The 10,314-nt window shown below is 41.3% G+C and overlaps 1 protein-coding gene across 1 annotated transcript; it reads left to right on the forward strand.

The window, feature by feature from the left end:
- Positions 1–2,371: 2,371 nt before the first annotated feature.
- Positions 2,372–8,535, forward strand: LOC310935182 (cytosolic 5'-nucleotidase 1A-like; the record flags this gene model as incomplete). The annotated part of the gene is made up of 6 exons (XM_083899029.1): positions 2,372–2,488; positions 2,604–2,771; positions 5,206–5,335; positions 5,416–5,538; positions 7,443–7,627; positions 7,918–8,535. 6 exons carry the CDS (start codon positions 2,372–2,374, stop codon positions 8,281–8,283), a joined length of 1,089 nt encoding a protein of 362 aa, XP_083755155.1. The 3' UTR covers positions 8,284–8,535.
- Between the last annotated feature and the right edge of the window lie 1,779 nt (positions 8,536–10,314).

Raw genomic sequence — 10,314 nt, forward strand, 5'->3', positions numbered from 1 at the left:
AACGCACGACACGTTGCCATGACGATTGACCCGGTAAAGACGCACATGACGTCATGTTTACGTGCCACGACACCGGGGTCCAGGCACCGTTTACCAGTTAGCTCCTTTTAGCGCCGTTAGCGCGCCTGCAGTCGAACTGGAGCTGTCTGTTTATTAAACGAAAAGAGCAGCGCTACAAATAACCAGCGTACCTGTGTACTATGTATGTGTGCCTCTGTTTTTAAAGTTTAGACTCATTTTAACAATCCGGAGTCACATAAACATGACGTCAGGCGCGTCTTTTACCGGTCAGTCGTCATGGAAACGCATCGTGCGATAACGTTGACGCCGTTAACGTTTGACAGCACTAATTATTACATAACAGAAAATACCATGACATCATCATCCTCTTGCTCACATTTACATCAGATACTGGATTTAGTGAAATTGGAGTAATTGTTATTTATACAGTACAACGGTATTTCTGATTTTCTGAAGTACCACCAGAGGACTCTCGTGTACCACTGGCGGTCCACGTGCCACATTTTGAAAACCGTGGGGCTCATTAGAGTATTGATATTGAATTATAGCTAATCCCGAGGGAAATGTGCTGAGTTGAAGGTCACGAGTCGTGCACAGTTTGATTAAATATTACAGTCAGTGTTACATAAAACGTAAATTAAGGACATTAATCTCCTTTATCGCTGCTCTCACTCTCTCTGATGTGTCACGAGCCATCAATAAACGCATGGCTGCACGTGACACAGTAAAACAGTGACGGTGTAATGGCACGTGCCTTCCTGCCCCTCAATGACCGCGGTCCCCGTCTTTGGTCGCTGCCCGGTTGTTCCGGTCACTTTTCAGCCCCGGAGAGACACTCTATCCACCGGCATGTCGGCTATTGTGCCGATAACAAAGAGTATTGATAATATAATTGACTAAATTGACTAAATTATTGTCAACAGCATCGTTATGACGGTGTAATAACACCGACGTGCAAATAGTAATGTTCAAAAATCCATATTAAATGATATCAATCCGCGTTGTCATCTAGTTCTCAAACTGTGACAAAACTAAGTAGTTGTCACTGCTATTGCTGTTGTATTTCATATATATATATACATTTTACTTTAAAGTGTGTTTTTAATAATTGTTTTCAATTGTTTCTCGGACTAAAAAAAGAGCACCGGGACTTCACGGAGACCGGGAGACCACATAACAGCATCCCTGCATCAGTGCAGGTGTCCGCCGCTCCGGCAGCAGCAGCATCACCAGCCCCCGAGAAGCTAGTTAGCTGCTGCTGTCCCAGCTCCGGAGCACTGCGGTACTCACGGGCGGGTGTTTCACAGGCAAACTGGATGTAAACATGATATACACACATTCAGCGACTACAAAATGTCATTCACGGACGGCGCTCATTCTGTCCCGGAGCAAAGTTTCACACGAGTCCCGCAGGACAACTCACATCCGAGGTGTACTCACCGTCTATCGCCATGATGCTTCGTCTCGGACGGTACCAACCAACTGTTGGGGGCGGGGGTGGAGGGGTGATGGAGGGACAGATTGTGTAACCAATACATATGATACGAAATGTGTTATATTATATTATATTATATTATATTATATTATAGCAATATATTGTGTATCTATATATGACACAACAACAAAACAACAGCAAAATGAAAATACATACACACATATAAAAATAATATACATCGATATACACACAAATACTTCTTACATTTTATTGAGAATGTCCAATTGTATACTTTAAAAGACAGCTCCAACAATGTATACGCAAAGGACAATAAAAGTAAATTAATAGTACTAGTAATAATGATAATCAGAATATTGTGAAATAATATAGGAAAAAATACAAATGGCACAATAATAATATTATTGTCCCTTTCAAAGAGGGATAATGTGTTTCATATTATGAAACTCATTATCCCTCTTTGAAAATGTCCATGTATGGGTAAACTGTTGAAATTTTTTTTTAAGTAAATAAATAAAATAAGGGGATTTCTTTTTTTTTCTATTTGTGTATGTGATATTTGCCAAAAACTCATTATTTACTCAAAAAAATATTTGTTTCCATCACTTGAAAAAAATATATTGGTAAGTAAATTATCAGATTATTATGTACTTTTTCATAATTATGACATACTAATACACTTTTTTAAGTGGTGAAAGCGAGCTTCCATACAAAGTAGAACTTTTACCCAGGGGGTGTGGCCAACTGTGGAGCGAGACGTGTGACGTCACGGCACGAAGACACGCCCAGTGGGCTTTCCCTGATTACATTTCCGTAAAGTTTTTCCTTCACCTCTCGCTTCATTCACACACACACAGCTCGTCCACACTCACTCCCGTTAACTGTTTATCCGTCAAAATGAGTGAAATCAAACCCAACGACGCGGCAGCTTCGAGTGACGACAGCGCGGAGGAGAAGGACTGGGCTGCGGCCAAAGCGTTCTTTGACAACCTGAAAACAAACAAACCCAGACCTGTGAGTACCTGTTTTTTTTCTGACTCAGTCGTCGAGCTCGAGCAATTTCCCCATCTCTTAGCTCATTTGAAGTTTAACTTAAGAGCTGTTAAGTTAAGTTAAGTTTGTTTTTCAGCCTAAACCAAAGTACGCAGTTACCATCGCTGTCTCCTCGCGCACCCTCTTCAACATGGTGGCAGAGAGGAAGATCTACGAGGACGAAGGAGTGGAGAATTACGTGTCTCATCAGGTTGAACATGAAGACGAGCCCCTGAAACCAGGTCCTGCTTTTCCCTTCATTAAGGTACAGTAAAAAGAGACAAAGTTAGAGAGCAGACCACAGATAACAGACCGGACCTGTGCTGCAAGTCACAGCAAAGGTGTTTCCAGGGTGTGGTTGGTTCCTGAACTGGATTAGTTTCCTGTCAAAACATATGAAGTCTATACCAGAAACAACCACAATTAGGAAGTTAACTTTTCCCTGTTTCAGAGGCATTTTGGATTGTTTCCATCAAAATTTCTTTTTATAAGTACCACTTAAAGCAAGGCTATTCAACTTAAGGCCCGGGGGCCAGAACCGGCCCTTCAAGCAATTTGGACCGGCCCGTGGCCCATTAAACCATACATAATGAATGTTTTATTAAAAAAACAAATAAAACCGTAGCTTCGCCTTTTTCTGGCACTTTGCAACACTTTGCGTCCCTTTTTCGGCAAATACTAGTACAGATGTAATTGTAGGCTACTATGAGCTACTACACTATGAGCCAACTGTAGCAATTGTACCTGAATATTATTGGTACCGTTACATATATTTCTGCAAAAACAGCCTATTGTGGCCATTGCGCCTTAATGTTGTTTGTATTGTTAGCTCTAATTTTGTAAGAGCCAATTGTGACTGTCATACTCGAACGTTGGTGGTACTGTAACTGTAACCTTTTTGCACAAAACTAGCAGCCATTTCAATAAATAAGTGCTAAATAGTTTATATCATTTTGTATCTATTTGTATCCGCCCTGCCTTAAAGGGACTATGTCAAATATGCACACTCAAGACCTATTATTTAAAATAGGTGCTGCAAGTTCCAATTCAAATCTTGAACTACATGTGCAAAACAAACCTATTTGTGTCAGCAACAAATGGAGATTGAAGAATTTAACAACATCCATTGTGACAGAATATCATTCACCTCACCCGCTTCCTTTACAAACATGTAGGAGAACCTATGGTGGACTTCACTTCACATTATTATATCTCAAAATGGATTTTTAGTCTGTCCTTTTGTGGGCTCCGGTAAAAACGTATGCCGTGTTTCCATCATGGTGCGTTTCAGTTTGGTACAGTCGGTGATGTTGTGCTAGTACTAGCACATCATCACCGATCAGCTAGTTTTTGCTTCACTGTCAAGGAGAAAATGATCTGTCTTCAGCTTCTCTGTTTTCTATATTTAAACCATATCTCCTCTGCATACCCTCTTTATCTCCTTTGGTTGAGACATTTTTGAGAGGCGCTCTCTTCTGTGGCTGCTCTTCACGGTGTTTTCTAATATATTCCTAACATATTTAACCCCTGTAATTTGAACTGTACTACCATAACAGTTTAAAGGGTATAATGGAAGACCAATATTTGATGACTTTATAGTAATATTTATATTAAAAAACATACTAAACAATTCTAATACTTTAAGGAATAAAAAGGGCATTTAATCCAGAGCCCCTGCTTATTTCCTGCCACAATGACAACACATTGTATCATTAAATAATGGAGGGCACAGTTTCAAGTTTCTTGCATCCACACCAAGTGTCTTGATGCTGTGTTGCGACTAAAAACAGTGTTCATGACAAAGGCGGGTTCACGTCTCAGAAGGTATTACCGATTGCACCGAAAGTGTGGGGCAAACTTCACGTACAGCTTTGATGGATGGTCAGAGTCGACGACTGTGTTCATCAGGCCACACCTGAGTGCGCTGCTTATTCACAGGCGGTTATAATAGAGGAACCTGCACAGGCAGAGTGATTGCACCGTGTTACAGTAACTCAGTGGCTGTTATGCAGCAGCTGCTCAGTGGCATCTGATTCTGCTCGCCTGCAAAAAGGCAGTCAGACTGGATCTGGCTTATTTGTCCAAACGTAAAACCTGCACAGACTCAACTGGGGAACGTTAATTAGCCGTTTAGGAATGTCTGTGAGGGATTCCTGCTCTTTAGAGAAGGTGCTTGTAATGCAATAGTATAATTCTAAGTGTAGGAGTATTGATACTGTCATTATGTCATAATAGTTTATTTAGTTTGAAGGGTTTTTTTTGTCTACTACTGTACATTTAGGCCAGAGAATCGCTGTCTTTGCTCAGTTTATTTAGTGTTTTAGTGTCAAAACATGATAAAATACACATGTGAACTGGAACTGTTTGTAAAGCCAGAATTCAGTTTAACAGTCACTGTAATGTAATGTTTGGGCTTGTTTTGACCATAATTATTATGTTATTTATTACATTATTGGTAAGGAAACCATGTTTCTGTGTCGTATAATGCATACACTGATGAAAGTATGTGTCTTTTATAAAGCATGTTCTGTTGTTTCTGTGTATTTTAATGACGTAATGTCCCCTTTTTTTTGTAAATCTGTCCTAAATTTAAAGGAACATGTTGTAAAGAATATTGCAGTGTTTATGTTGTAATCTCATGTTGTACATTCTGACTCAATAACCTGTTGGTGTTCAAACCTCTCTTTCCTCTCACTCAGGCTCTGATGAACGTCAACACTCGGTTGAGGGACCTCTACCCGGACAGCGAGGAGCTGTTTGACATCGTCTTAATGACCAACAACCACGCCGAAGTCGGAGTGCGCCTCATAAACAGCATTAATCACTATGGTACGATCAGCAGTGCTAAGACTAACAATTGGATAATTGGAGTGGGATTTTCTCTCTTCAACTTGCTTTTATTCTTTCAGATTTATCCATAGAGAGGTTCTGCATGACGGGCGGGAAAAGTCCCATCGGTTACTTGAAGGCGTACATGACGAACCTTTACCTCTCCAAGGACTCAGAGAAAGTCATGGAGGCCATAAATGAAGGTAGGCGATGATGCTGCTGCTGCTGCTGCTGCTGCTGCTGCTGCTGCTGCTGCTGCTGCTGCTGCTGCTGCTGCTGCTGCTGCTGCTGCTGCTGCTGCTGCTGCTGCTCAAACACAAACCTCTCTATCAGAATATCAGTGACTTTGTACCTCCCTGTTATTTACTCTCTGACTTACTCTCTGTGTGTTTGTGTGTGATTCATTCACACTGTTCAGACAAATCTGGACCCCACACTGTGTGTACGATTTGTGGCTCGCCGTCATCGTAAACGCACACAAAACAAACAAATACGCAGCATAAGCTCTCGAATTAACGCTGATATCGGTGGATTGTAGACAAACGATTGATCAATTCTGCTGCTTTTTCTACTTTTTTCATTGTTAACTGAATGTGTTCAGGTTTAAAACAGGATGTACACATTAAAAGGGTAGTGTGTAACCTTTTAAATATGAGCAAATTGTGTGTTACATTCCAACCATTGTCGCATAAGTTGACGCTCTTTAGAGCTTGTGCAGTGATTTATTTTGTCAAGACAAAGGTGAAAAACAACATTGCACTCATAAAGTGAGACGGACGACATTCCTCTGCTCAAAAAAACAGGTTGTTCAGCAGCTTGACATGATAAACGATTGTCGTCTCCGCCCATCTCTGCTCTGCAGCTGTATACACACAAACGCTCCCCTCAAACTCAGTCAGGTCTGATATTTTTTCGCTTAACGCTGCGTACGTCAACAAATATTGAAACATCTTTTCTGTTCACTGTGACCAAACAGAGGCAGAATCGTTGTTAATTTTTAAAATGAAAACACTATAAAATCATCATGAGATGCTGCTAAAATCCACACTGAGAGTGAAAGAGACACAAGTACAAGCTAACTGCTGCCCACGCACAGCATGTGTGATGCATGCTAACACCGCCTGAGGCATGGCAGGCTTTCAAATGAGACTGGATCTGTATCTGACCTGGACATGGACACACTAGAGTGAAAAAACTCAAGCGCGTGATGATACTGTGTGTGTGTGTGTATAGCAAATACTGTGTACTGTGTTTGCTACAGCCAAGTCTCACAAATGTTGTTTCTGTCGGGCTGTAAACAACACCATGAGGGCTTTATGTAATCAGCAGTGTCCAAACAGAACAGCCTGACAGAGCACACGTTCCTTTTGATGCTTCAGGTGTGTAATATTATAATGAATAACAACGTGTGATTCCTCCAGATTTATTTATTATGATAGTTATCCTTGCTGCCACTTTATTAGGTACACAGGGACAACCTTAATAAAGTGGCTGGTGAGGTCATCTGCTGTTGTAGTCCATCTTCTCCAAGGTTCTACATGTTGTTATCTAAGTTACTAGTTTAACTTGAATAAACCCCTGAGATGTTTGTCTGTGACGGTCCTCACTCATCCAGGTCATCATCATCTCCAGTACTTCGCTGTAGGCAACTGGATTTGCTTGAGATTTGAGGTTTGAAGACGTTTCACCTCATATCAAGGAGGTTTCTTCACTTCTCAGACCTCAACTAAGTCCTGCCAGCTACTGAAGATGACTAGAGATGGTTGTGAATAAAGGTCAGAGGTTCAAAGTTACCCCTTTTCCTCATTCTGATACTCGGGTTTGAACTTCAGCAGAACGTCTGGACCATGTCTACAGCACTAACTGCATTGTGTTACTATTTAAAAGATCTACCTAATAAAGTGGCTAAGCTCACGCTCAAAACCACTCAAAACCATAAATGTTTCATAGTTCCTGTTGAGCCGGTCGTGTGGAAGCAGCGTTGTCTTTTGCGGAATGAATAATCTTTTAAAAAACAAAAAAAGAAATCAGATCCTCGGTGAAAGATGGAGGTTTGGCAATTTAAAATGAAAACATCTAAGGTCCTTCCTCATGTAACGTCCCTCAGGAATCGCCGCCGCCACGATGTTCATGCAGAGCAACGAGGTCGAGCTGAGCGACACTCAGCTGCGGGTGGCGTTTGACGGCGACGCCGTCCTCTTCTCGGACGAGTCGGAGATCATCGTCAAGCAGCACGGCCTCGACACTTTCTTCGAGCACGAGAAGGAATTTGAGAACAAACCTCTCGCGCAGGTAAGCGCTAACGTTTTTATACGTTATGTACGTAAATAAAATTTATGGCGAGGGAGATAATGTGTGTTTTTTTAAATTAAAAACATACTAAGGGATTTTCTGTTCTTCGATGATTATTGCTAAATGTTTCACCTGTACCTTGAAATACACTTTGAATTTAAAAAACGGTGTAAGAAGTATCAAATTACAGTCAAATTATATGTAAAATCGTTGCTGTGTGACACTTTGTGCCTTCAGTTTCTCTTCCCTTCATTCACCTGTGTTCTCTTAAACTCCCTTCATTGCTTCAGGGTCCTCTAAAGTGTTTCCTGGTGGCTCTGGGCAAACTCCAGAGGAAATTCTACGCCAAGAACGAGCGCTTGAACTGTCCCATCCGAACCTACCTGGTCACGGCCCGCAGCGCCGCCAGCTCGGGCGCCCGGGTCCTGAAGACGCTGCGCTCCTGGGGCCTGGAGATCGACGAGGCCCTCTTCCTGGCGGGGGCTCCTAAGGGGCCCCTGCTGCAGAAAATACGGCCGCACATCTACTTCGACGACCAGATGTTCCACATCGAGGGCGCCAAGGAGCTGGGAACCATTTCGGCGCACGTGCCCTACGGAATCGGACAAAAGTACCACAAGGGGAAGTTGATTGAGCAGCCGGAGAAAAAGGAATAAGCCAGAAGGAATTAGAGATATACACTAAATTTCATCTGCATATAAATGATTGTGTTCAGGAGTTTTTTCTAATTGAGGGTTTTTTTATTACTATTTCCTGATGTTCCTGGGGTGTTTTATCATAGCAAGTTACTGCAGTTGCCTTACACTATTTGACTTGATGTTGTCTAGGAAGAAAAAACACACAATATTAATAACCTGTTGGTGCCTTGTTATTATCGCTCTTAACATTTTTACCTTTTTGGAAAGAGTGCTGTTTTTAAAAATAACACATTTTCACATTCACATTGGAACTAATGCAATATTTTTTAACTTTTTTATACCAAAAACACACATTTATTTTATTGTTCACAGTTTTTGGCATTTATTTATGCATTAGTGTTAAATAATACTATATATCTGCTGTAGTAGCTGTTTTTTTGTGTGAAAAAAAAATCAGATACTTACATTTTTTCTATGGCGTCGCATCTAACGATTGACTTTTGTGGTGGTTTAAAGTTGAAAGGGAACATCAGGTTGGTTCATGCTGTACATCTCTGTCACTGTCTTTGCTGTTGACGCACACACACACACACACACACACCATAATAACTTATATTTTTTGCCTCAAGCTTGTTTACACTTTTGAAAACATGTCTGTTCATCAGGCAGCGCACTGTAACGTCACTTTGCTTTTTATAGTGACCACGTGATGTATTTTACAGGAAGCGTTTTGCAGCATTTCATATTGCCTCAAGAGCTTGAAAAAGTACAACCTCACAGATAACACTCCCCTGTAATATTTCTCTGTGTTTGACCTTGTTCTAGGCTCTTAAATCTGTGTGTGAAGCACACGTTTTGTATTCAACGAATAAAAGAATGTGGAGAACAAATTTGTTTGAACGCAGAAGTACTTTTTCTACTTCCTGTTGTTGTGGTCGTCGCACTAAAGGCTCTTTTAAACCTCTGTTCTTTGTGCATGTGAGCAGTAGATGTTGCTGTTGAGCCGTGATTCTTCGCCTTGTTGTCTACTTGTCTCAGCTGACCTTGTTTTGACTTCAACCTTCCTCTTGTTCCTGTGTGTTGTCAGGAGTTGTGAGGTCACTCTGCACGTTACATGCAAAGAGCAAGAGTCACCACAAGGTGCTGCTCTTGCTCAACTAAAGAGAAACAAGGAGTTTACTCCAAAAGTGCAAAGTGTTACTACTATGTGCACTCTTAGAAATAAAAGTGCTAAGTCGAAACATATAAGGTTCTTCGGCTTGTCCTCAGGAGAACCCTTTTTGGCTCCAGGTAGAACCTTTTTATAAAGGTTCCACCTGGAACCCATTTGGAGGGTTCCACAAGGAACCCTTTTAAAACCCTTTATTCCGGAAAGGGGTTTTAAAGGGTTCTCTGGATCAAAAATGGTTGCCAAGAACCCTTGAAATACCCTTTTCCGAGTAAACGGTTTTAAAAGGGTTCATGGTGGAACCCGCCAAAAAGGGTTCTCCTATGAGGACGAGCCAAAGAACCCTATATATGGTTCCACTTACCACTTTTATTTCTAAGAGTGTAAAGTAAGAGAGTTGAGGTTGAGATGTTTTGGGGTTGTGTTTAACTTTGGACAAATGATGAAGAGGAAGAGCATAGAGAAGGTTCATGGATGCTGTGAAGGAGGACAGAAGAGGACCCCTAAAGGAAGAAGCTGAAATTGTCCATGTTTTCCAGTGATGACACCTTGTTTTCATTGTTCTACACTCTTAGAAATAAGGGTTCCAAAAGGGTCCTTCTACAAGAGCTGAGGTTCTATCTGGAACCATTTGCTTCTGAAAACCCTTTCCCAAAGGAAAGGGGTTTTGAAGAGTTTGCTGGCTCAAAATGGTTCTTACTGGAACCATTAGTGTTACCAAGAATCCTTGAAAAACCCTTTCTTTGGAAAAGAGTTTTTCAGAAATGGTTCCAGCTAGAACCTCAGCCCTTGTAGAAGGACCCTTTTGTCTAGAACAATGAAAAAAGGGGGTGTCATCACTGGAAAACATGGACAATGTTCAGCTTCTTCCTTTAGGGGTC

This window comes from Microchirus variegatus (genome assembly GCF_963457635.1).
Source record: "Microchirus variegatus genome assembly, chromosome: 12".
Lineage (NCBI taxonomy): Eukaryota > Metazoa > Chordata > Actinopteri > Pleuronectiformes > Soleidae > Microchirus > Microchirus variegatus.